A 27975-nucleotide genomic window follows, 5' to 3' on the forward strand; every position below is an offset into this window, starting at 1 on the left:
CGCTTGTTGGACTGCGACGGAGATGTCTGGATAAAACTCCAGCTTGTTCCCCTGATGTTGAATCTGTCCTTTTTCCCGTGCCAGGTGAAGAATTGTGTCTCTATCCCTATAGTTCAACACACGAGCTACAATAGGTCGTGGTGTGGCCCCTAATGGTGGTTTAGGTGCGAGGGACCTGTGCCCTTTCAATTATGAACATGGGCGATAGAGCGCTCTCCCCAAAAATGTCCTTGATCAGCTTCTCGATATGTTTCCATACGACCTGTGTTTGTCGTCTCCGGAAGGCCCGCTATTCTCACGTTGTTCCGGCGGGATCGAGCTTCCAATTCCTCCGCCTTTGAGCTGATGACCTCGAGGACTCTTTCCATGCTCTGGCATTTCCCAGCCGTCGTGTGTGATTCATCCTCGACCGTTGAAATGCGTTGTTCTGCTGTGCCCAATCTTGCACCTTGTTTCTCCAGTTTCGCTGCCATACTGTCTATTCGGCCCGACATGTGATCGAGTTTGCCGTTTATTTCCTGTAGATTAGTTTGTATTGCTTTGAGGATGGCTTCCATGTTGTTTCCATCAGCGGTGTCCGTTCCCGGTTCCTCCCGCACTTGACTAGTCTGTCCCCTTGATGTCCTGCGTGCTTCGAAAGTGATCTTGGGCTGCATCTTATCCGGTTTGCCCTTGACGGTGCATTTGTCACCTCTTGCGAGCTGTTAAGAGTTAGAGTGAACACTTCCCAATTGTGGAATCACTCGGGCCTGCGTACACAAATTCCCACCACAACGCACGCGTTCCACACTTTCGGGGTGGTCTGCTTATTGACTGGAAGAAGAGCAATCACCCAGCAAGTAGCATCTGCCTGCTTCGTTTGAATACGAGGGGTTCAGGGACCGGTGTCCTCCGCCCTGTCCATCCTAACGTGTCCACTCAGTCCCTGTCGCACTCTGTGGTCGTGTGGGGGTGTCGTGACCATGCTTATCACTGACTGTTGGTCGATGGGCTTTGAGTCGGTATATCGCTGCACATGGGGTGAAGATCCGATCAGACCACAAACAAGCGCAAGTTTCCTGGCCAAGTTGTATATTCCCCCCGTTGTGCTAGCGCCCGCTGTATTTGCCGAATTCCCAAGACGACCATGCCCCAGCACACTGGGGGGTAGCTAGTATCTGATAGCTACAGGTGGCATCGCGCGTATAATCAGCGCCCCGATATTCCACCCAAACGATCAATGTCTGGCCGCCATTTTATGTGTTCACCATACCGGCTGTCTGGTGGCTTCAACCCCCCGAAGTGGATTCTCCAGAGCTATAACTTATCGCCGCTCCTCAGTCACCAGCCCTTACTTGTGCCGCTGTTGCATTGAAAGTTGTCACCCCACCACAGGCAGTCCGATCAGTATCTTGCGCAGCTCAGCTTACTCTGGGATTATGTTCATGGGCTCCGCCATTTTGCGAAGCGAGTTTCGTCGCCCCGCAACAGCCAGCTCCAGCTAGATATGCAATTTGCCACTTACTGGGTACGTGTGTTCTGGTGGTATAATCCTCCACGGTTCTGTTTGCGGTCCCGCGGCAGCCGGCATTGTTCCATTAGTCTGCAGCGCTATGCACTCCAGGCATCGCCGCGGTAGCGCCCGCCATTTTGTCCTTCATTCCGGTCCCGATGGTGTCGCTGCCAGTTTCACCAGTATCCCGTGTCTGCAAATAGTTGTTATAACAGCCTCAGATGCACGGAGGTTCCACACTCCCGAATCTGTTTACATTCGAGATTAACTCCTACCTAGCATATTTATTTGCGCAGGGACTGTCTGCCCGGCGGAGCTGTCGTTCAGGCTGCCATCCCGCTGTGCGCCCCCTAGCGCCTCCCCTACACCATGTGATGTTAATTTGCTTTCTCAGCAGTGCAATGTAGTGGATCCAGGCTCAGTGCATCAAGCTCTGCCTAACATTGTGCTCCAACTACAGATTCGCATTTCTGACTCCAGAATACAAGTTGTGCCCTCTGACTGACCTCCGCGCAACAGAAAATGATAGGAAGTGCTGTACATCCCCCACTACCGTTTCTTGATAGCTGAAAGCAGGGGCATGGGACAGATCTTGTCTTCTGCTTTGTTCACCCATATCTGATAGATGATGAGACAGATATGGGAGAAGAAGGAAAAGTCTAAACAACATTGAAGAGTATGTTCTTTGACAGACCAGAGTGACACTATCATTTATGGCTATTCAGGGTAATAGAGGGCTCTTGAGATATAAATTAGACCCCCTATAGTTCTCTATCTTTACAAGCGATTGCTTTGATATGGATGTGACATTTCCAAAATACATAGTAAGACTTTATTTCTTGGAGGGGTTTGTAGAAGGGCGACCTAGTGTGGTCAATGTGGATCCAAGTTTGCCAATATGTCGGGCAACACTGATGCCTACAGAGTTTGCCAGACCTACTGACACAGTGGAAATACATAAAGGTATCACATGAGAAAGTAGCATTTTGCAGCAAACACTGCAGAACTGCTGAAGTTCTATTCTGCTCTTCTTGCTATGGAGGATTGGTTTTCTATTCTATCAGCTGCTAAGGAATTGAATGACCTGTTCTTATTGGGTATTACATTTGATAATCTAAGAGTAACAGTATCAAATGTTGACATATTTGCCTCAGATACGGATGGGACCGGGGAAACTGTTTAACATTCAGGAATACCTCCAGTTGCTCCTATTTTTTAGGGTGCAGGGTGACTGTTTTGTTACCAAATTTAAAAGTAAAATAACTTGGTCCTGGTTAAAAGCAAGGACCCTTATCTTTTCCATCATTGACTTCATTTAGAGATGCAAAAATCTCAATTGAATGTATAGGAGTGGTGGAGTTCCAGTTGAGATCCTTTTCATGTTTGTAGTGGCTGCTCCTCATCCCATGGTTGACCCCGCTGTAGGACTGGATGTGCTGTCAGGATGTTGCTTTTGTTTCCTAGTCCGACCGCATGGATTGTTACTCTTCCCGCTTACTGTCTTCATGTGAAATGCATTTAAGTACCAATAGGTGGAGGAACTTATGAGAAAAAGATATGATCTGGAATGCTATCCTTTTTCCAGCCAGAAGTGGATAATTCCAAGGCCATTGTAATCAATCATTGTAAAAAGGAAGGAAATGTACTTGTGATTTCAATATTTGACTCACAAAGTAATTAGCAGGTGGATCAGTGAGGCGAAGAAAAGAGTGGTATTACTCCATAATCCTTCTACTAAAAACCAAATGGAACATTTCATGTTTTTCTGGACTGTCGCACAGGTTTATTTATAACTTTCCTGGATGTACAAGATACATATTTCTATATTCCAGTGAAGTCATTGTATCAAACATGCTTCAATATATGCAGTAGTTGATCTAAATTATTAGTTTCAGCTGCTCATATTTTGGCAAAAGTGTTGGCTCTGCTATTTGTAAGAGTCATATATTTTATTAAAAAGACTTGCCCCTAACTCAGTGGCCAGCTAGTGTGTGCAGGGGCTTAGGCACACAATTGTCAATGAAACACAGAGCTTGTCTCTGTATGTAAGTGGGGAATACCAGAGGTTAATCCTTAACTGACACGAGCGTGCCATTTGTGTTCCTGGGGCGTGTACAGTAGGTAGTGGTGGCTGCCAACTGATTTTTAATCCACAGTAGTTAGACACACATCTTTCCCTGTTCCAACAAAATAGCACCATGCCTACCTGCCTGCTCGTGTTAAGTTCTGATTGGGTGCCATGCCCAGATGTTGCAAAGACATCCCTATGTGTATGTTGAGTGTGTGTTGTGTCTACAGTACAAGCTTGTAGGACTCCATGTTCTTGGTGGGTGTGTGTATGCTGAAGCCAGTGGGATCCATTTTGGATTGCCCCTGTTTTTGAAATGTTAGACGATTGAGATGTTTATACAGCCCCCCCCAGACAATAGAAGAGTACTTTCTACATTCCTGAGCTAGAGGGTATTGCTCCAGACACTAAAGTGTGGAAGGGAAGGAGACTGGGCTGCCTTTAGAAACTCCATGTGGCCTATTGCTGATTATCAATAATAATCCCTAGCGATGAGGGCTTCCAACTGGTGTGCACAGGTCAGGATTATTGCTATATCAATTCAATGTTAATAATCCAATCAATCACTCTCAACCTTCTGTAGCCCTCCGCTGCAGGACCACCTCCAATGCAAAATACCACAATTAAGGGAGCGCCGTATTCAGTAATTAGTATTTGCAAATGCAAATTTGTTCCCAACTGATTCAAAGAAAAAGACAGATTTCCCTGAATCCACAGATCATTAATTTATTGCACGTCACTTTAGGATAGTGCTTCCAATACAGTTCATCAATATTAATTGACAAGCTTGTAGCAGTTCATCAACAGAAGTTCCTAATACATTCAGCCAGCGCGTTTCGTGCAAGGTTGGACGTCATCAGGGCTATAGTTCAGTGTTGTTTCTGTGTAACTTCTACCTTTCATGCAAAAGGTTCTGGGGTTTTAAATGAAGGGACTGGACTGCAAATAAGTAAGATGCTTTGACAAGACCACTGTAATAGCTGTTTACAGGGAAATCTTTGTTGAATTTGGATGCGGATATATGTAAGCACTGCTGATTGGGAATTTAGTGGTCACGGGTGACCTAATGAAATACGATGCTCATGACATTTTGGAAACCATTATTTTAGAGGAAAAATAAAAATAAAAACCAGAACCTTTTGCGTGATGGGTAGAAGTTAGAAGAAAAGTGGAATCAAGATGAATAGGTAATCATTGGAGCATCCATGAAACGCCAGCATTTCTTGATTTATTGTGTACTTGTTGGTTAAATATTTTGGAACAATGCAGGAATTGGAAAAGAAGTGTTTGAGAGCAAGAGGTGAAACTAGCTCTTGGGCACCTCATAATGGTCATTGGCCTGAAAATGCTTTGGTGAGGTGGGGGCCACATTGCCAATGGTCACCTACACTGTGAACACCCATGTTCCCTTCCCTAAGTTCGAACTAATGACAGTGGAAAATCCAACACACTTGTAGATTTTACTTTTTCCTTTAGTTAGATTTGGGTTTGGAAAACCCTTCAAATACTGATTGTATGAATCAAAGTGTGGGGATTTAAACCTATCCAACTTTCTGCCATTTTAAGTGTGTCCTTAAGTTTGTTTGTGACTGGCTCAAAGTGTGTACGTTATTAGACCACTGCTCATTAGTTTGCTATTTAGAGTAGAATGTTGGGACACTGGAGAAACTCTGAAACAGAAAAGTCATCAGAAACATTTCGTGGTTCTCATGTACCTGCTCACTAGCTGTGCAAACTGAAATCGCAGAACTTTTAACAGAGGTGCATCTTCAGCAGACATTTGGACAACCGATACACATTCAAGTGAAATAGATTGCAAGGTGTATTTTCATAATCTCTCGGATCCTGGGAAATTTCATAGAATGAATGAATGCCTTTCAGTCACTGCTTAATTGTGCAAAAAGCTGTTGATAGAATTGTTTGTAATACTCACAGTAGCAGGAATTAAGAATAAAGAAAATATCCATTCGTCCATATGTTAATTTCATGTGTGTTTACTTTTGCAGGTTATTAAAAACAATTTGAACCCAGTCTGGAGGCCCTTTAAAATACCACTTCAGTCACTGTGTGACGGAGACTTTGACAAACCAATCAAGGTAATTTCTAGTACATACATATTGTATATGCATGAAGAATTGCCATTCGGGGTGTGTGACAGATAAAGAGGGGTAACATTTGTTTAATAATACCTATTTCTGTCTTCAACAACATAGTGTAAAATTCATAAAACTTTCAGCATAGTCCGATGTTCTCGTCCATTGAATATGTATAGTTTTATAATAAAAATTAAAAGGCTGGATTTAATGAAGGGGCATTGCAAGAAGTAGCTGCAGGCAACACGATCTTCATTGTATAATCCTATAAATGTTATTTGAAAATATCTATTTTCAAGGGCTCCAATGTAATTAACCTGGATATGACTGGACTATTTATTTTCAGTTATTGTCTTTGTTTTCACTAGCCGAGTACTGTCTGAAGTGGCATCCACCCGTTTAAAAAAAAAATTCTGCATTGAACAAAAAGACAAACATCTCTTTGGAGATGCCTGTCACGTAACCACAATGATAATGCTAGTCTAATTTCTAATCGAATGCTAATATCTCGATTTTTCCAATGCAACAGGGCAAACTCGACTGCTTTCTTGTAAAGCCGAACAACATTGCATTTGACCATACACCCATACTTAGTTTAATATGAGAACTGTTGTATTAATGGTTTCACAGCAAACCAATTGTATCTACTATGTTGTAAGATCAACCCTACAGTCTAACCTCATTATATTGAAAAGTATATAGAAATAAGAGTGGGGTATATATTTTATTAATATTGCCATTGGTCACAGTTTCCTATTCTTGTGCACACCTTTTTTGAAGACTGTGGTGCACTTTCAGCTTGCATAATCGATGCATCTACCTGGTGATATTATTTGCTACCTGGCGATTTTCAGGATTAACTGCAGAGGAGACCATTTAGCGAAGAATGCAACTATTAAACAAGCATTAGCAATACAACCAGTCTGACATACCTGTAACAGAGCAGGCACATGTTGATGCCGTACATTTGTGAGCCAAAATCGTAGCCGCTTTGCCAGTGATATAATGGAGTCAATTAAACTGTGCAAATCTGCTACATGCTCTGGTCTGGTTGTATGGAACTCATTAGATTGCCAACAGACCACTAAAGTGGTCTGTAGCCAGAGGCTGAAAAGAACTAGATACATTGAAAGATTAGTAATGCCGAATGAGAACCTATGACCTTCGTCGAAGAGTGAGCCTCATTCATGGCATGCATTATATTACTAATTTAGAAACATTGATCTCCCAATGTGGTTAAGGTGTTAATTCTTATTTATAGACCCCTATTATACAGCGATGAATATACTAGGAAAGTATGCTATTTTATGTCCTATTCTTTTTTTGTCTGTAGTCTTTGGATGTCCTCTTAAGCTCAGAACTCTCTGGAACCACATATACTGAACATCAAATGTTTTTTAATTTTGGAAGCCAACCTACTCGCCATTCATTTCTGAACACAGGTCATACCACCACCTCACCTGCTGGCTTCCCCATGCCCCAGTCCATTCTCAGTGCTGCTTGGAGACTGGGAATTTTTGCACAATGTATGCAAACGTCTGCCTGCATGTCTGTTTTCTGTGTACTTGTAAGGCTCTTTTTATGCTTATTTCTTTTTCCTTTTGACTTCCCCAGTTGGTCTCAGTCACCTGATCGTGCTGTATGGGCCAGATTTACAATAATACATCCGTTATTAAATGTGGCTTTCTGTATTTACTTGAGCAAATCACACCTATTCATGGCAAACGTTTTGCATATCGTTCCTTGGTCTTGAAGAGTTGAAGAAATGTAGCTCCTGTTGCCCTCATTTCTTGGAAACTGTCTTCAGGTTTATCGAGCCAGGGTGTCTCATAGATTGTGTTTCCACAGTCTGCAAGAGATGAAACCAATACCCCTAGGTACAAGAGTAAATATCTGAGAACCCCAAGTACTCTTTGAGCCCTGCAGCTCATAACGAACAAAGCAAGCACATTTATTTCACGTTTTCGGAGTTCAAATTTAAGCAGGCATAGAGAAAAATAACTCCCGAAACCTGGGCTCTGTCAGAGGTCTGATATGGCTTCAACTACACCATAGCACATGCCCATTCTTTTTCACTAGATATTTTCCCTATATTCAAAGAACTCTTTTTTTTTTAATTTACAAGCTCTGCTATGTGGCATACCATTTACTAAATTCTATCAATTGTTTAACCTAGACCTGAACGATACCTACATTCAAATTCCAGTTTGGCAGTCTCAGTGGACATGTTAAGTGGGTGACTCACGTGAGTGTATTACCTTTGCAAGCTGATCCACTTTGACCACTTCCCTGAGGAGTCTAAGTGTTTACATCTACTTAGGCAACTGCTTGTTCATAGCTACTTCCCCATGGATGCTCTGAGTTCTTTCTGCTAGATGAACGATGTTCAAGCCTTATGCCACAAACCTGTCTGACAACAGAACACTCCCCCCTGGTTGGAGCACCACCGATGACCTTCTTTTCACAACTGCATGATAACTTTCCCTGCCCAGTGCTTTTTTAAAGACCTTACTGTACCTCAGGCACATTCTCTGACCAGAACATAGTTTTTTCAGAGAGAGGACTCTTGGACTTCTGGTCACGAGTCCACACGTCCCTTCAAAGTTCTTGTCATGCTGCTGACCCCCACATGTCATCTGGAATCGGACCCTCAGCCCCTCTATATGCATATTTGATTGGTTGCCCATATACGTCTCAAAATCACGTCTGTCTTTGAGCTCAGGCAGCCATGACTTCATATGGGCCCAAGTACAGTTAAAGTGTCACTTCAACATTTGGCCTAGGTCACCGTCTTTAGTTCCAGATGAATAGTGGCTCCCTACATATGCATTCCCGAGTTAAAGACAACAATTGATAGACAAAAGACTTTACTTCATGCAGTGCGAAACCAAAACCTTTCGATTTACACTGACTATGTAACTGCAGTGTTAATAAACAAGTGTGTGTATTCTTCTCTTGTTTGAATGAGAATTTAGTATGGGTTTTGGATTCTCTGCAATCAGCCATCCATTAAACAGAGCTGCGAATATTCAAGTAGAGCATCTGGTCAAACTAACGCACACCGCAAACATATGGGAGCCACCCAACACAGACGCATCTTTGTCATACTCTGGATGTAAAAGTTCTATTGTAAATGTCTTAATTTTAAATGATGTATGGTGTTATGGCAGGTCTCTCTTGTGGAGATGTTTAAGGTTTGAGGAGATAGGCTCTATTTCTCATTTAACACTATATATTTTTTAATCACAATCAGATCGGCAAATTAACCGAGTCAGAAATGTTCCATGGGTCGGATAACACGTGTATTTCACAGTACGTCCAGAATCTAAGCTGACCAGGAATTGACTAGAGCGCTAGTGTTCCTCCACTCCAGCGAGGCAGCATTCCAGGCAGGCACAAGAGTTAGTGCTTCACTCCTTCGGAATAGCTACTTTGTGCCTCAGAAATTAGCCTTAAACCCCTAGGGATCACTACACAACATCACATTTCATCGTAATGCCTAGAAGAACTTTAGCAGGTAACAGTATGAGAGCGAATAAACACATTCTGCTATTGGGATAGTCAAAGAATAAATCTACTTATTCACTCTTATACTGTTATGTTGTGATGTTATTGTAATATCCACAGTGGTAAGCTGACTTTCTCTTGTTCTTCCATTGGAATTCTGATGTTTATGATCTTTTTGACAGCCTTTTCAATTTAAATTTACTTTACAGGAGAATTCTTTAAGTTTCGGGATTACAACCATATGTCTTCATAAAAGGCCGCATCTTTATTTGAAAGAAGCAGACTTCCTAGCATAGTGATAAGGTTTTTCTTCTCACCTCACCCTTTTCCCAACATTTTATTTAACTTGCATCTTTAAAACTGGAAATTAGGAGGACCATCCGAGTTTAATTTGAACTTCTGAAAGCCTTCAGGTCCTGCTCTAGGATTTCATGCAGATGCAGGCAGGACTAAAGGGACATCAGTAACTTTTCATTGACTTGTTCACTAAACACGCTCTGCATTGTTTAAGCCTTTTGTAGTCCGATTATTGTAATTCATGTTTCTCCATTAAATTATGTTTTATTGAAAAATAGTTAATCTCTGTGAATTCTGGAAATGCACGTAGCAGAAATCCAAGGAAAATGTGTTATTTGAGACCAAGTTTTCTAGGTGTTGTGGGTTAGAAAACATTGTGGGATCCATGTGAGGCACATCCCCAAGAACTTCACTCGATGTCTAGTTTTTAGAAATGTCTGGGTTTGGTAGGTTTCCCCAGGTGGTGGCCGACTCAAGCCTGAAAATAGCATCCATTCAGAATGGGAGGTGAGACGATATTGGAATTTAGCTCCACTCTGCTAGCCCATTTGTAAAAACAGCACCCAAACGAATCAGAGTTTCCTCTTGCTTGCCATAGGGATGGGGATGCTTTAGTCCCCAGGGGAGCAAAAAGACTGTTGAGGCTTTAGGGATGGGGCCTGATGTCATGATGAGCCAGATTTAAATCCATTATTTTATTTTCTGCCCCTAGGGTGAGGGTATAGTCCAATTCCAGGGTGGATAGATTGGGGATAATCCCCTCAATACAGCTGTGGGTTTAGGACAGAAATACTTCTACTGTTGGGAGGATGTGGTGAGCACAAGCACTTGCCCAATAGTCCGCTCCACCTTCTACAAATACTTGAATCTAGGGTGAGGGGCAGGCAAACATATCCCAATGTGATTGCAAGGCGTTTTGCTAGGTAAGGGAGGTATTGTTGGAAATTTGCCTCTCTCAACTTCCCAACGCTACCTCCCTTTTAGCATAGAACAGGGCTGTTTTCAGCCCCCTCCACGCTCCTAGGGAAACCAGGAAGTACCTGATGTTAGCCCCGCCAATGACTTGATCAAATATCTGATGCAATCGCTCGCTCAATGGAAGGAGAGTCACACCCTCTTCGGCTGGAATGGGAGAGTCTCCCCCTCTGACCAAGAGAGATGTGACAAGGTCACTGGAGCAGCACACAAGGGATACTGTGTCGTTGCCCGGTACTTGGACATGTAGGCTTTGGTGCTTGGACGTGACCTCCAGCTCCATAGCGCCCTCTTGGGTTTGCTACGGACATCAAGTCATGTCATAGCACTCAGGGGATTAGACTTTCTAACTCTCCATTAAATCCCTGTGAATTGTGTGCTGCTCCCACCCTTTAATTTTCTTTTTAAACTTTTCCCTGGAGTCTAGTGCATTTTCTGACCACCCCATCCCACCTGAAGTGTGGGGAGAGGCATGGGGGGTATGGGGTGAAGCATCTCCCTTTTAGCACAATTCCCTCGGAGCATGGAGAACAGAGCTCTTTGCATCCCCCTCACAGGGAAATCGGGAAATGGTGTTCTGAATGCCAGCCCTGTCAATGACGTGATGATTCTGTCACTGGCAGGGCAGCCATACTTCCTGTGCTAGAGCCAGAGAATCTCCCGCTCTGACCCAGGCGAGTGGCATCGGAACAGCGCACCACGGCTGCCATTTTGGTGCCCATTGCTTTTACATGAGGGCTCCGGTGCCTGGTGCTTCAGGTTGACCTAATGTCCATGGTGCCAGTTGGACATCCAGTGATTGATAGGTTGAAGAGTGATCTTTGTGAAGTGGGCTGGTGGTCCTAGACAAGTTCCCATATCAGAAGGTGTCCTGCACTGAAAACAGTAACACAGTTGTCACCAGTGTTTACACACATTGTTTGTCTCAGTACGTTCGAGCACTAACTCACTAGGAAGTTCAAGCTACCTCTCCCCATCAAGCAGGGGCACTCCAGAGAAGTGGTAGATTATATAGGCAGATGAGGTACTAAGGAAGAAATTAGCATATGAGACGCCTATCTGATTTCTGGAGGTATTGAAATGGTTAGAAATAGAGGAGGCGTAGATGCTTTGAAACAGAGTTTGTGAAGTGAAAATAGAACCCGAAGATTGTTCTGAAAATGATTGATGTAACCGAGAGATGCCAGTTCTGCTGTTTGTTCACAAATCTCATTGCTTTGTGTATTTTACTACTAGAGTTTCATTGTATTCTGTTACACAGCTCTCCCCCTGCCCCCCTTTCCAGGTATGGAAATGGCACATTTCAGTTTCCAGCTTTTTCTGTAACGCAAATTGATGATCGTGATGTCCGTTTCAAACGCAAAAAAAGCGAATTCTGCAGTGAAGGTGATACCTAGGGGATGGTTGCAATTGAATGCCTCAGTGTTTGAATCAATGAATGGAGGAACAGATCTGGGATGTTTTTCAGCTACATGTGCTAAATCGCCGCTTGTTGGTACCAAGGGTTGGGAGAATTCTGTGGTTTTCCTGCATCACTTGTTACATTTTGTTTCAGATTCTAAATGTAATAATATATTTTGAGAATATTGCCATGATGATAACAAAAATGCAATTAATCACTGCCTGACCAATTTTATGTATTTGGGCTGCTTACCAAACAACTGTGCTGTTGTAGCAATGTAAGTACAAGGCGTTTTATGTTTTCACGGGTGATCGTTTACAGCGACTCACCTTGTGCATTACTTGCTAATGCACAAACCATTTTGAGTCATCAGTGTGCCATTTATGTGTGTTGTGCTATAAGAAGCAAGCATTTTGTAGTGTGACTTACAGGTGAGCCAGTAAAACCCATAACAATTTGTGTGCAAGTCTCAGGAACAAGGTTAGTATAATGAAAATCACTTAATTTCAACTCCCTTCCAAAGAGTACATGGTAGATCGATGTGTGCGCCTTCAATAGACTCTTGGGAGTCGCATCATTATTGTTCAAGAATGAGCCTGGGTTTCACGTATTAGTCCAGTTGAACATCTCCTGGACATTGTTCTCATGCACTGTGTCTTGGAGGAGAATGATGTACTTGCTTTTGTAGCAGTCATGCAATCTATTATCCCAGAACATTAAACCTGGGCCTTGAATTGAAGACTTGTAAGGGTGCGATGGAAATGCCCATCACATTCCTGCACATTGTTTCGTGCTTATTTGGCCTTCTAGCTAATTGTGTCATTAATTTGGACAAGATTTTGCGGACTGTCAAATAGTGTCAAAAATTAATTTAAATTACTACTTGAATTAGCAGTAGTCTCCAGTGTAAATTGTAACCTGTGATGTTTGCATGTTATGTAATATTCATCTGAAAGAAACTTGTTAGTGTTAGATTCCTTACCTTAGAATATCCCCAGGCGTCAGACTGGATCCGGAAAGTTTTTGTCAGCAGTAATCCTGAGCATTGGTAGGCGTCGTCCTGTGGCTCCGTCGTCTGCGTCGCCGGAACGACGTCGGTGGAGTACTTAGATGCTGCCCTCACGCGCTGACGTCAGTTCTTCTTTTTTTGACTCCTGGTGCCAGTACAGATGCCCGGTTTCAAGCCGTGTGACGCCTGTCACCGAATGATGTCGGTTACCGACCCCCACCGCCGGTTTCTCTACTGTTTGGGGGCCGACCATGATGACAAGTCGTGCCCCGACTGCCGGTCCGAGACGTCGAAGGCTAGGCGGGAGCGTTCCCATACGCTCCTTGAGCTCCGGCAGTCGGCTCCGCTCGAGGTCCCGGTCGAGGAGGAAGTCGAGGGACCAGTCGTGGAGCCGCAGTCATCCTCGATCGTCTGGATCCAAGTCCTCGCACTCTGGTAAGTCTATTGATGGCAAAAAGAAGTAGAAGAAACATCATCGTTCTTCGACCCTCGCCGGTCGCGCACCTCTGCCGAGGGTTACGGTGGTGCCGCCCATGCGGCTCCGACGTAGCCCGCGCAGTCGCATCCAGCCCCACGCCCTCCGGTCCCTGGGCTCAATGCGACTCCGGAGCAGATTGGAGACTTCTCGTGGCCATGAGGACTCTTCCCGCCGCCGAGATCTGCCGGCGCGCCTTCGAGCCCCACGGGTCCGACTGGAGGTCCTAGCCCTGTGCTACTGGCAGCTTCGGCCTCGGCGCCGCCGGCGACTTCGGTCCCGGCGCCGCAGGACCTCATGGGCACCAGGCCAGTATCCCAGTCGACGACAGTTGACCTTACGACTCCGCTGGCGCGACCCCCACGGTGCCACCCCCGGTGCCGTCCTCGGACGACACCGTCCCCGTTTTCAGCCCGAGGTCAGTGCGACGCCACTCGGCGCCAACTGGTGAGCTTTTCACCTATGCCCCTGCTCCGCCATTTTTGCCTGTTTATCAGGACACGGATGAAGAGGAAAACTGGAAGGGGTGTCTGAGGACTCTCTGGCACAGCAGTGCCAGTTAAGTCAGGACTGAGCAGATGAGGTGGGGGAGGCCAGTGGTCTAGACACTTCGCCTGACACTGGTTTTCTTGCTCCTCCTTCCATGGCTACGGAGGAGGGAGCGACTTATGCTGTGGTGCTGTGCAAGGCGGTCAAGGCCTTGGGCATTGAGCTTCCTGCAGCGGCCGTGAGGACTAACCTCACGAGGTGCTTTAACCGCCAGTAAGCTCTTCGGACCCTCTGCTGTAGTTTAATGAGGCCCTCTCTGACGATCTAATGGGCAGTTGGTCCAAGCCCACCACAGTCCCTCCTATAGATCGGAACGTGGTCCGGCGCCACCGCCCAGCTCCGGGCGACCCCTGCTTTCTGTCCATCTACCCCATCCCTGAGCATCTGGTTATCCAGGCTTCCACGTCCCAAACCGCATTCCCTAGCGCACCCCGGACCGAGAATCCAAAAGGCTGCAACAGTTTGGCAAGAAACTGTTTTCCTCTGTCAGTCTTGGATTGCGGACCATTAATACTGCATGCCTTTGGGCCGTTACACCCACTCTCTGTTGGATACGGTGGCAGACGTGCTGCTCCAGTGTCCGGAGGATGGTAAGACACGGCTTGCCCAGGCTCTTGCTGAGGGGCGGGATGCAGCACAGTACTCCATTCGATGTGGACTTGACACCACGGACTCACTGGGCGGAGCCATTGCAACGTCGGTGGCAATTCGTCGTCACACCTTGCTGAGGTCCACCAACTTTTCAGGGGATGTACAGAGCACTCTCATGGACATGCCTTTCGATGGCCATTGCCTCTTTGGCAACAGGGCAGATAGCGCGCTGGAGCACTTTAAGGACTCCAGGGCTACGGCCAAGTCCTTGGGCCTGTCGGCCCAACGCCATCAAACTTCTGCTTTTCGCTTCTTTTGTGGCCAAGGAAGGGGCATCCCTGCACATTCGTCCATTCACAGGCCGCAGAACCAACCACAACGCGGTCGCAGACGTGCATTCCGCCGTGGCGGAGCAGGGGGCAAGAGAGCCGGTCAGTCCACATCCGCTCCTGCAGCATCTGTCTCAAAGCCTTCCTAGTCCGAGCTTTGAGGCCCATTCCACGCCAGTGGGAGGCAGAGTTCGCCATCACCTGCTCGATTGGCGTACCATCACTTCGGACATGTGGGTGCTGCAAATCGTCCTAAGGGGCTGCTCCCTCCCCTTCGAGACGACCCCTCCAGCCATGCCATCGCAGCACCAACGCATGTCGGGGGATCACTTGCAACTTCTGCAGGAGGAAGTTATGTCCCTCTTGGCCAAGGGGGCCATCGAGGGCGTTCCTGGCCCAGAAGTAGGGCAGGGTTGTTCCTCCCACTCGTTTCTGGTTTCCAAGAAGGGCAACGGGGGCTCCCTGTCTTGGACCTCAGGAGCGTCAACCTCTTCCTCCGGAAGGAGAAGTTCAAGATGCTGACGTTAGCTCAGGTTCTGGCTGCCCTAGACCCTGGAGACTGTATGGTAGCGTTGGACTTGCAGGATGCTTATTTCCATATTCCCGTCCTGCCGGCCCATCGGTGTTAACTGCGGTTCACGGTAGGCCACGAGCACTTTAAGTTTATCGTGCTCCCCTTCGGCCTCACCAGTGCCCCTCGGGTGTTCACGAAAGTGATGGCGCTGGTCGCAGCTCATCTGCGCAGATCAGGGGTTCCAGTTTTCCCCTATCTCGACGACTGGTTGTTGAAGGCGGGCTCGCCCCAAACAGTCTTCTCCCACCTCCAGACTACGCCTGACCTTCTGCATTCGCTGGAGTTCTCCATCAACGTGCAGAAGTCGCACCTGAGCCCCTCCCAGAAGCTTCTCTCCATCGGAGCGGTTCTGGACTCTGCGCAGTTTTGGGTTTATCCTCCCGAACAGATATTCGGGATATTCAGGCTCTGATTCCGATCTTTCAGCCTTTATCCTGAATTTCGGTCAGGTTGATCCTTCGGCTTCTGGGACTGATGGCCTCCTGCATCCTGCTGGTACATCAAGCCAGGTGGCGGATGTGGGCTCTGCAGTGGGACCTGAAGTTCCAGTGGGCACAGCATCAGGGCAACCTGTCCGACCGCGTCCTGATCTTGGAGGGCACTGCGAGACAGTTGCAATGGTGGCTCACGGACCGCGATTGGGTCAGTGGCAGATCTTCTCCCTTCCCCAACCGCCGCACACAGTGGTGACGGATACGTCCCTCCTGGGGTGGGGGGCCTACATGGGAGAGGCAGAGATCAGAGGCCTCTGGTCTCCGGCGGAGTCCCGGCTCCATATCAACCTTCTGGAGCTGCGGGCAATCCGGCTTGCACTGACGGCATTCCTTCCCTCTGTCGGGGAAGTGTAGTGGAGGTGTTCAGACAACACCACCGCCTTGTGGTATTGCAACAAACAGGGCGGGGTGTGGTTGTGGACCCTATGTCAGGAGGCGCTGCGCCTCTGTAATGGCTGTAACATCAGGGCATCACCCTGGTGGTTCATCACCTGCAGGTTCCCTGAACGCCAGGGCGGACGAACTCAGCCATCGGTGCATGATGGATCACGAGTGGCATCTGAACTCTGACGTGGCGCAGGGTCTCTTTTAGCAGTGGGGAGAGCCTTGGTTAGATCTATTCGCCACAGAAGAGAACGCACAATAATGTCATCAGTTCTGCGCGTTGGAATTTCCAAGGTGGCACTTGCTCGGCAACGCTTTTCGTCACAAGTGGAGTTGTGGTCTGTTGTACACCTTTCCGCCTGTACCACTGAAGATCAGGCGTGACCGGGCCCAAGTCATCCTTGTGGCTCTGATTGGGCACGGAGATACTGGTATCTCGAGCTACTCAATATGTCAATCGATCCCCCATTTCGACTACCTCTTCAGGAGGACCTTCTGTCGCAGCAACAGGGGACGGTACTCCACCCGAACCTGTCCAGCCTCCACCTACATGCGTGGAGATTGAGCGGCGACAGTTGATGCCATTTGACTTGCCTCTTGAAGTCTGTGATGTCGTTCTGGCAGCCAGACGTCCCTCCACAAAAACGGTATACGCCTGTAGGTGGAACAAATTTGTGGCATGGTGCACAGCAAAGGCTGTGGATCCCCTCTCTGCCCCTCTTTCAGAGGTTCTTCTCTTTCTTCTTTCCCTGGACCAGCAGGGCTCTGCTCTGGGCACTATCAAGGGATATCTTTCAGCCGTTTCGGCCTTCTTGAAGCTTCATGATCAGCCTTCTCTTTTCAAGTCCCCTGTTGTAAATAGATTCTTGAAAGGCATTACTCACATGTTTCCTCCTGTTCCCTTTGTAATTCCTCAGTGGAACTTGAATTTGGTGTTAACCTATCTAATGTGTGCTCCCTTTGAGCCGCTCTATAACTGTCCTTTACGTCTTCTGACTCTAAAGACTGCTTTCCTGGTTGCCATCACCTTTGCCAGAAGTGGCAACCTTTCCTCTCTGTCCATCCGGACAAAGTTGGTATGAGGACTCGTCCTTCTTTTCTACCCAAGGTGGTTACTGCCTTTCACATTGGTTAGACCATTACCATGCCCACCTTCTTTACGCCTCCGCATCCCTCAAAAGAGGAAGAGAGGCTCCACCGCCTGGACCCAAAACATGCGCTCTTTTTACCTGAACCGCAAACATCAGTTCCGGGTGGACGACCAACTCTTTGTTGGCTACGGGGTGCTAAGAAGGGATGGGAGGTGCACATGTGGACCATCTCTCTGTAAATTGTTTTGTGCATCAAGATCTGTTATTCCTTGGCTAAAAAGGAACCTCCTGTGGGGCTGCGCGCCCATTCCACTCGGGTCACGGCGGCAAATACTGCCTTGGGACGGGGAGTCCCTGTGCAGGACATTTGGCAGGCAGCTACGTGGGCCTCTCTGCACACGTTTGCCAGCATTACTGCCTTGACAGCCAAGTCCAGAGAGATGCCTCTTTGGCCGTTCTGTTCTCCAGGACTTTCTGGTGTGATTTTGGTTCGCAGACCTACCACCGGGGTTGGTATTGCTGGGGTATCTATTCAAAGGTAAGGGATCTAACACCAACGTGTTTCTTTCAGATGCACAAGTTACTTACCTTCGGTAACGGTATATGTGTAAGAAACATTAGTTAGTGTTAGATTCCTTACCGCCCCACCCATCCTCCCTGTTCTGCGAACGGATATCTAGGGTTAAAGACTTTCCCTTTTATGGCCCCCAGTTTCATGGCACCAGTGTCGGTTTCTTGCATGGCTCTGTGCTCTTGGCGCGGAAAGCTATGTACAGAACTGACGTCCGCGCACGAGGGTGGCGTCTAAGTACTCCAGTGACGTCATTCCGGCGACCATGATGCCGACGACTGACGTGGAGCCACAGGACGACGCCTACCGACGTGCAGGGGTACTGCTGACGAAAAATTTCCGGATCCAGTCTGATGCCTGGGGATATTCTAAGGTAAGGAATCTAACATTAACTAATGTTTCTTACAGATATATCGTTACCGAAGGTAAGTAACTTGTGCTTCAGGTAGGGAACAATTAGACTATTTAAAAGTGTGTCTACATATGTCTCTCTTCACCTGGCATAAAGGTAATACATTTTGTTGATTTATGACACAGCATTACATATTCCTGACATCTCATCACATTAAAAAATGTCAGTTGATGCTTTTGATATGCAATGCACGAATTAAGTCTGGTTGTCCACCCACGCATGTGCATGTGGGCTTTTCTGTGAAGTATTTCTGAAAGGTTACACAAATCTAACAAGTGCCTGATATTTTAAAAATGCAAATATCCTAGTGGCAGCATCAGTTGAGACAATTCTATTAAAGAAAAACCTACTAAGCTCTTTTTCGTTAGTGGAATGTGCTTATATGTTTAGGGTGTGTGGCATGTTTTTATGATAATGGACCAAGAAACATTTTGCTTTACTTATGCCTCCATATTGCCTAATACACAGCACCTTATGAAACCTTTGCTCTTTCGTCGCCAGGTCATGTATCAGGGCTACTGGATGCTTACTTACTGCTTCTCACCATCAATAAACATAACTGTCCGCTTCTTTGGTTTATGATAAAAATACCACAATTCGAACAGTCTCAGACCTGCTTCTATTGTGTTCATCAAGAGGCTTTGGGTGATAACCAGAATATCTGAACATTTAGGCACTTAATTTTTCCCTTCTTGAATGAATGGCTGACCTGGGCTCATTTACTGCCTTAGGCCTTCTTCAGAACACTTGAAATGTTTTGCTGAATCTGTTTCTCTGTACACCGACTCAATCAGAAATTGCTTTCTTATCAAGGTTTCTTCTATTTGAGGTCATAGTAGACCAATCTGCTGAGAGGTTCCTGGATTTCAAGAGCAAAACTTTGAACAGAGATGTCCATTCCAGAGCCATTTTATTAAGAATTTGGCCTCCCCTGTTCTCCATATTACTACTGGGGGGGCCCAATTGCAGACATTTTCAAACTGCTTTTTCAAGGGGACGTATACGTGAAATTATGTAATGTTTGGTCTGTACAACAGATGGCTGCTTGGATTTTGTTGGCTGTCATTGCAGATTTGGGAGCCAGTCCTTAAAGTAGTTTTGCTTCAGTCCTGGATGGATGTATGGCATTACTGCGCATGCTTTTACAACGCATGCCTTTACCACACAACTTTTACAACGCAAGTCGTTACAACGACTTGCGTTGTGGGGCGCTGGATAGTGAATAGTTTAATTTACTATTCCAACTCCAGTCCCCGTGGATAGTAGGGAAGGTTTTGGATAGTAAATTAAACCATTCCCTATCCTACAGCACCCCCAGCGCAAGTCGTTGTAACGACTTGCGTTGTAAAAGTTGCGTGATAAAGGTAGTGCGTGGTAAAAGTTGCGTTGTAAACTCTGTTCCCCGTCCTGGATACACATTTTGCTTGTGGGTCATTTCATGAACAGAAATTGCAGCTTACTACTCACCTAGGGTTTGATGGAATCAATTTTAAAAGAGATTGCCTCATGACTAAACTTAATACATTAGGGTAGGTTCACTAGCAGGGCATAGTTTATGTTGGAGAAGATAGACTCAATAGACTTCGCTACTCTTTACATGAATGTTAAATGAGCTATCTAATTACTCAATGGATATTCAACTTTTGTAGGGGGCATTTTCAAAGTGAATCCTTCAGACCCAATAAGCAACTCCAACTGTCCTCTACAGGTCTCTTGGACGGCAGGCCATTCGAGCCTCTCGAGGAATGTTTTGCACGCATAATTGCACATGTATGACCAGCTTCTCTCAAGGAGCGGATGAACTAAACCATGAAATGCTACTCCAGCAGCTCGTAAGAAATAACCCCAGATGATAGGCACTGTTTCTAGCTTCTCCATCAAATTTTTGTTTCCATCTACAGTGGCATCTATGAAAACATTATACACTCATAATGAAGACTGTGCTTTCTGATGAATATTCTAATGGCAAACTCCTCACCTTTCAAATATCCCCAGGGACCAGACAGGATCCAGAAGATGTTTTATCATTTTCCATGTGCACCAGTAGGTGGATTTGTGTCACTCTGCATAGACTTTGCTCCACACCGGACATGACCGCTGGAACTGCATAGTGGCTCCACCAAAGTACCCAGGCATCAGTTCCTTTCTCTCCACGCTTCGTACGCTGATCCAGATTTAGCTCCTACTTTAGTTGACATGCATTTTTTCAAATATATTTCCACTATGCAAGGAGACACATCCACTGCTACAACTACAGGGTTTCAGCATTGTAGGGACTGGTGCAAACAAATGCATGTGGTAGATGCCTACAAGATGTTTGCTGTTTTGTTTAGGGCCACTACTGGAAGTCATGTGGGGAGGGTGCCCTGATGAACCCGAAGGCGATCCGGAACTGCGAAGTGAAGATACACGCCGCTGTACATTGCAGTAAGTCACACATGGCCCACTTTCACTCGAGGTTGAGGCCATGGATCATTCTTGAAGTCTGTCCCGCAGCAACTTATCGCGGCAATCCAAGTCTTTGGGTAAGCCCATGTCCATAATGAAGCACTAGTCTCATCCTCGCCAATCTCCCCCCCTGGTCGCATACCGAGGATCCAGTTGCATAGCTGATCCCAATTCACCCCAAAATCCTGGGTTTGCCAGAGACCATGCTCCACATATTTGGCACCCTACCAGCTCCCTCTGAAGTTGTTTCACTGAGACCTCCAGTCTGGTTACCACCAGCGTGTCCGCCATCAGCACCGTCTGTGCCTCCTGAATCTGCTTCGTGTTCAGCACTAGCTTTGGAGCGGACTCTACGCCCCTGGGATCATGAGCCTTGCCATTTCCAAAGTGCCAACACCAGCATTTGACACTGCTGCTGCTGGAGTATATTGTTTCTATTGTTCTGTCTGACTCCTAACCAAATCAGTATCCGCCTCAGCCAAACCACATTCTTGTACATTTCCAACACACCTGGCCCCCCTGCATTCTGACTGACAAAACACTACTCTTGCCGAGGATCTGCCCTCCCATGCTCCACCAGCTTTTCAGATCGGACTCTGACTTTTTGGCGATGATGGTGAAGTTAAATCCATCATTATGACAATGTTTATATGAACCTACACAAGGCCAGTGGACTGGGCACTTCCGCTGACTCAGGAATGGTCTCACCCTCTGGCTCTTCCACAGAGAAACCTGTTTCATACACCATGGTCATCAGACGGTTGGCAGAACTTTTAGATCTACAGGGACCTTCCATTGATGTAGAAACCAACGACCTCACGAAAGTGGTACAGCCTGGACAATCCTCATCAGAGCACCTACTGCTCTTCATCAAGGCCCTAACTGACACCCCTTATGGGCATTTGGAACACACCCTATTCTTGTGTACCAGTAAACAGACAAGTGTCACATTGTCAAAGACCCCCTTTGGGTGACCCTACTTTTCTTACGTAACACCCTACTCTTGAGCGCCTGGTAGTACATGCCTCCACCAGCAGGGGTAACCCAAATTCTTTTCCAACCCCTACCTCCTACCACCCTGAGCGGACATAGTCAAAAAGAATTGAAGAATTTGGGAAGATAATGTTTTCTTCTGCTAGCCTTGCCCTTCTTTCTGTCAAAGGCAGATGCTTGGTAGGCAGGTGCTCCCATGCCTTGCGGGACTAAGTCGATTAAATCTTTTCAGCAGTCCTGAAGGAATTTTGCTCTAATTTGGCACAAACCTTTCAAGATGGCAAGGATGCGGCCACGTACATCAATTGGGGTCAGCCTGACCACAATAGACCGCTTGGGCAGAGCAGTTAGAACTAGCGTGGTGCTCCGACACCACGTGTAAATGAGATCCATGGGCTTCTTGGGTGACGTTCAGGCATCACTCATGGATATGCCTTTTGATGTGTCTCACCTTCTTGGCAAGAAGGCAGACTGTGTCCTCGATCCCTTTAGAGAAAGGAGAGCTACTGTGCACTCTCTTGGTCTTTCCACACCAATTCTGTCCCTCTTGAGGCACCTCTAGGGTCTTACCTACAGACAGTGTCAAGACCTACCACCCCAACCACAGGCACCACAGTCTTTTTGGGGTTCGGATAGAGGATCCAGCATACAACCCCCACACCTGCAGTGCCAATAGAACCTCCCAGTCCCCTGCCCCTCCAGCAGCTTCCTCCAAGGTGCTTTAGTTTACCCTTCGTGAGACATAGCCACCCCCTGTGATTCAGGACCAGGCATTTTCTCCATGGGTGGCATGTGATTGCATCCTGCAACTGGGTCCTGCAGATAGTCCAGCAAGGCTGTATCCTGCCAGGCCTTTGTCCCCTTGCATCTACCACCCTTATCAGAGCGGCTTGGACAAGTTTTCATTTTGCTGCAGGGAGTGTTGTCTTTTGGACAAAGGAGCAAATTAGAGGGTCCCATCCTCATAGATCGGAAATGAGTGTTACTATTTCTATTTCCTTCTGCCGATGAAGGCTGGTGGCCTTTCACTCAACTTCTTCCTGCAGTAGAACAAATTAAAGATGCTCTCATTGGTGCAGGTTCTATCAGTCCTGGATCTAGGATACTTGTTGGTAGTGGATTTGCAGGATACCGATTTCCATATCCCCGTCCCACAGGGCCACAGGTGCTACTGTGGTTCAAGGTTGACCACAAGTGTCATGCTCCTTCTGGGGCTCAACAGGGCTCCTCGGGTGTCCACCAAGGTGATGGTGGTGGTTGCTACCCATCTTTGCAAGTTGGGAGTGCCAGTCTCCCTTTATCTTGACGATTGGCTATTGATGGCGGACTTGCCACAGTCAGTCGTTGTCCATGCCCAGAAGTCGTTAAACTTCCTAAAATAGCTGGGACTCACAACCAGCCTGTCGATGGGACTCCTTTTAATTGGAGCCATCCTGAATATGGTGCACTTTCAGACCTACCATCCAGATTGAGTCTAGGATATTTGGGCTATACTCTGCCTAGGTGCTTGATTCTAAGTGAGGATGGCTCTGAGGCTACATGGCCTACTGGCCTCCTGCATCCGGCTCATTGATCATGCCAGATGGCATATGTTGGCTCTGCAGTAGGATTTGAAGTCTGAGGGCCCAGCACCAGGGGAGCATGTCTGATCCCACCCAGTTTTTGGATGAGACTGCAAAGAATCTGCTGTGGTGATTTCTCAACCGCAATTGGACCAGCAGTAGATCCCTCTCACTGCCTCACACCAAAGTTGACTGTGGTGTTGGATGTATTGATATTGGGTTTAGGAGGTCATCTGGGAGAGGTGATGATCAGAGACCACCGTCCACATCAACTTGCTGGAGTTCCGCTGTAGGAGAGTAGGGTCTGCTATCCTATGGTCACCCCAAATTTTTGCTTTTTGCTTCACTGGTTTCTGACTTAATGTGGCTGTGGGCCTGCTAATCAGACCCACAGCCTGCTGTTCTCTCTCTAAATTACTGCCAATGCACTTTAGGTGCATTACGAATTGGAACTGGTTCACCTTATGAGCCCCTGTAGTAGTGTACCCTAGGTACCCAGGGCATGGCTGTATCCAAGGCCTACCAGGGGCTGCAGCATGTATTGTGCCACCCCTGGCCTGGCCTCCATATTTGACACAACTGGCTGATCACTCAGCTGGGGTAAGTTGGTGTAATCACCTCTTACTTAGGTACAGTATGTCTGTGCCTAACCCTAAACTGGACACATATGTTCCTATCAGCCACTCCTATGGAAGGCCTCATCAATCCTGGAGGCAGAGTGCTTGGAAATATGTGAGATGGTGCTCTAGCATGAGCTGAGCCTGTCTGCAGCTGTCGGGAACCACTCCCTAAGCTGTTCCGGGATATTGCCATACCATATACTCTTAAGTGCATTATAATCCTCGCGGTTAAATGCTATCTTTGGTTTGGCTTTATCAAAACATGTCGAGTAAGGTGTCATACGAATTGGAATACTATCCCCTCGCCAGTTCTGGCGACGGGGATAGCATTCTACCGTTCTAGAGGGACACGACATGTGTGTAGCCTTAACCCCGGTTAAAGTTAAACAGAGCCTCAGCATCATAAAATGGATGCTGCCACGACAGACACGAGTCTGGCCTCCTGCTGCTGACCGAAACTCGGCAGATGGTGGCCTGGACAAAGGGTTTCCTGCCTTGGGAGGTGCGAGCACCACCCCAGACAGGGTTTTGTGTATTGGGTAGGACAGGGCTGAATAGAATCAGACATGCCCGGGGCACACAAGGTGTCCCCGTGCATAGGCCAGTCCAAACTGGTCCTGGGACTTTCCAGACCCAGGCTTGGCGCGGAACTGGACAAAGGAAAGGGGGTGTAACCGCCCCCCTTCCTGGTTCCTCCCAGAGGAGGGACCTAGTAGGTGATCCACCCCTCAGATTGGGAATAAGAGTGGGAGCAGTGCCATTGCACAGCAGATCCTCCTGAATCAACTTTACACGAAGAAGAAGACTGGACTTCGACATTCTGCTGCACAGAAGACTGAAGAGAATCTCCCTTGTGGCCTAGGAGTGGCCACCCTGTGAACACAGGTACCAACCAGCAACTCGACGTCTGCTTTGCCGCCGCCTCCCGCCGGAGCCCGAGCCCAGAGCCCGACAAGAACCAGACTCCCAGACCTCTCAGAGCCCGATCCACAGTCCCTGCAAAGAAGGGACCCGTGGAGGCACCGAGTGACGTGGGACAGGACCTCTTGGAAGACACTCGAAAAGCTGACTGCGCAGCTTCTGAGGCATCCTCGATGTTGTGCTTTGGGGACTGAGAACCCCCACCACCGAGCAGCCCTTGCACCGAAGACCAGCCCTCCGGCATCTCCACGATCTGCGTGGGGCCCTTTTGCATTGTGCCACTCGACGCGCCATCCCGGCCACTAGCCACGTGGTCAGCGGCCATCTTGGCGACGAAACCGACGATTTACACAGCAGGTCTGGTTGCTCCAGACCTAACCCAGCTCCTGTAAAAAGGAGCACCCGTTCTGACCTTGCTGGTCCGAGTGATAAGCATCTTTCAACTTCTGAGTGGCTTGCATTTGCCAAGGCCTGTTTGCTCCGATCAGGTCGCCGACACCGCCAACAGCGAGAAGCCTACGTGGGACAGCTCGTGACTGACTCCTGGACGTCCTCGACCCCGGGTATCCACGTGGCTGCAGAAAGAAGCTACCCGACAACGCCTGTTTGCACCCGACATCGCCTGGTTCCAATCTGGTTCCACGGTAGTCACTGGCTAGTGACTTTGAACACTGTCCCCTCTTCTTTCAGGTCTTCACATCTTCAGATCCACCCTTGGATCCACCGGAAGTCTTCACATCGAGCCGCCTGCAGCATCTTCAGTTCCAAGCACCATCGACCAGCGTGACGAAACCCGACACTACTTCGACCCTGTGCACCCGTTTCCTGTGGGTGAGGTAACTTAGCTCCGCCGGTGCTCCTGCACTGGTACACATCTCAAGGGCCTGTGTCTTAAGTTTCAGCTCCGTAGGTCACTCGGAAGGTTCCTAACTTTCTAACTTTGTACTTTTTACGCACCATAGACTTTGCATTGGAAAGTGCGTGCACTTTGAACACTGCACCCGAGTCCCGTGGGCCTTTCCCGACTTAATCATTGCTAGTCTCGAATAGCTCCAGCGATTCCCAAGGCCCTAGGCCTGTTCCCTTTCCTATTGGTATCTCTTATACCACTTTCTTAGTACATGGTTTAGGTGGCCCCTTGGGCTCATCCATATTGTGCAACTTTTGTGTATTTTAAACTGTCTTGTGATTTAACACTTGTGCTTCTGTGCTCATAAAGAGTCCAGGGGATTTTATAGTTAATAAATCAATATATATTTTCAATATATATCTGTGTGGTGTCCCTTTCATTTGGTATTCAAGGGGGTTGTGTATGGTATAACAGCTGGCGTCACATGCCTTTCAGAGTTTAGCCTAAGACTGCTTTGTCCACGTTACCACTAGGATAACTGGTCTACAAGGTTGAATTACAACCATCATCATAAGGGTTGCTTGGCATGGTACAAAGTGATCACTAAGAACTAGTGAGCATTATATACCAGGCCAACTTCTCACATCCGCCCATGCACTTACCATTGAAAGTCTTCCTATCATCGATCAAGGGGAGACTGGGAGGCTGGATTAGATCCTCACAGATACCACTGCCATGTAGTACTGCAACAAGGAGGATGGGGTCCTGGGCGCTTTGCCAGGAGGCCCCACACATCTGGAACAGGCTGAATCATCAGGGCATCTTCCTGATTGTGCCCCTCAAGGCAGGATCTTTAAATAGCAGGGCGGAAAAACTCGGCTGGTGACTACTAGTCAATCATGAATGGCAGCTACACCCGGAGGTGCCATAGGGAAAACTCTTGCTGATCTCTTCACCACTATTAAGAAAATGCAGTGTCAATATTGTTGCACATTGGAGTTACCAAAAAGGCTCTGTCTCCCAGAGATTCATTGCATTTCCTATAGAATGGAGCTCAGGACTTCTGCTTGTCTTCATGCTGCTACCTCTCCTGCCCAGAGTTCTGATGAAGATAACGAACGCTTACAACCAAAAATCACACTGAGGGGAGAGAGAAAATTCTGTTATGGGGCCTGGAGGACACTATGTCCCTATCTAGAATTCACCTCTCAATGAGAATCCTACCTTTCTGCAAATGATTGAGATAATGACCTTGTCCTATTGCCCCTGAAGAAGCATTAAGAATGTTATTGTGGACCCTGATACACCCTTTTGGTGTCATGCTTCATCATCATTTCACACCCTGGTCCCTGACAACCAGGGAAGGCTCAACCATCTTCCAGGGTCACTTAGGATGATATTCTAATCCTGACAGGGAGTATACATATTATAAATACCTAGTGGTCACCCCAGTTCCCTTTATTTTAGGTGCCACTGGCATGATTAAAATATAGGTTCATTATTCGGGTGAATTAAGGAGAGGGTTACTACCCCAATACCCTCATACTACGTCAACATGTTTACGCCCTTCCTCACACACCATACCGGGTCCCGGGCTTTTATCAGGATTTATGTTGATTCCCTGTTCCTTATTTAATGTCACTGTTTAGTCTGTAGTTTCAGGTGTGTCACGCTCACTCCAAAGGTTGCCTTCGGGAAAAACCTGCAGCGCCATCACTTCAAGGGTGGAGCAGAGTTGACGTGGAACCACACAATGTCACCTACTGGCTCAGAGAGGCTATGATAAAAACTCTTCTGGATCGAGTCTGACGCTTGGGGGTATTCTAAAGGTGAGAAATCTCTACTTTGAGAGACTATCCACCAGAAAAAGTTTTTTTTTTCTCCAATTCGCCAGATCAGCTGTTAGCCAGCAGCCTGTATCGCCACAGTGTCCATGTTTCTGAATCAACTTTCTAACTGATCTTATCATTGGATAATTGAAGATAAATGGAGGCAGCACCAGGGATGAAGTCACATTAGCCAATATGTTCTAGTCAAATTTATTTTATTCTTCTTTAGATTAAAGCAACAGGACAACAGCCAACATGTTTCATTCTTTTGTAGAAACTTCATCAGGGCAGGAGATTTTCTGTATAAAACAGGTCCCACTTGAAATATCAAGGTGATGGTCAGCCCAACTATGCAGGCAGTGTAAGATCAGATTTTGTCCGGAGCATGTGAATGGTCCTAAGCAGTGTCGGCGCAATATTCCAACTGATAATGGTTCGC

General features: G+C 47.1%; 1 protein-coding gene across 2 annotated transcripts in view; it reads left to right on the forward strand.

Moving 5' to 3' along the window:
* The window catches only part of CPNE3 (copine 3), a 460542-nt gene that overhangs the window by 308048 nt on the left and 124519 nt on the right, over positions 1-27975 (forward strand). For both annotated transcript variants that reach the window (XM_086965964.1, XM_086965965.1), the window contains exon 7: positions 5567-5656. In XM_086965964.1, the coding sequence (XP_086822090.1) occupies positions 5567-5656 (90 nt within the window). The remainder of the gene's footprint in view (positions 1-5566; positions 5657-27975) is intronic.

Source organism: Lissotriton vulgaris, chromosome 4_1 (assembly GCF_964263255.1).
Source record: "Lissotriton vulgaris chromosome 4_1, aLisVul1.2, whole genome shotgun sequence".
NCBI lineage: Eukaryota > Metazoa > Chordata > Amphibia > Caudata > Salamandridae > Lissotriton > Lissotriton vulgaris.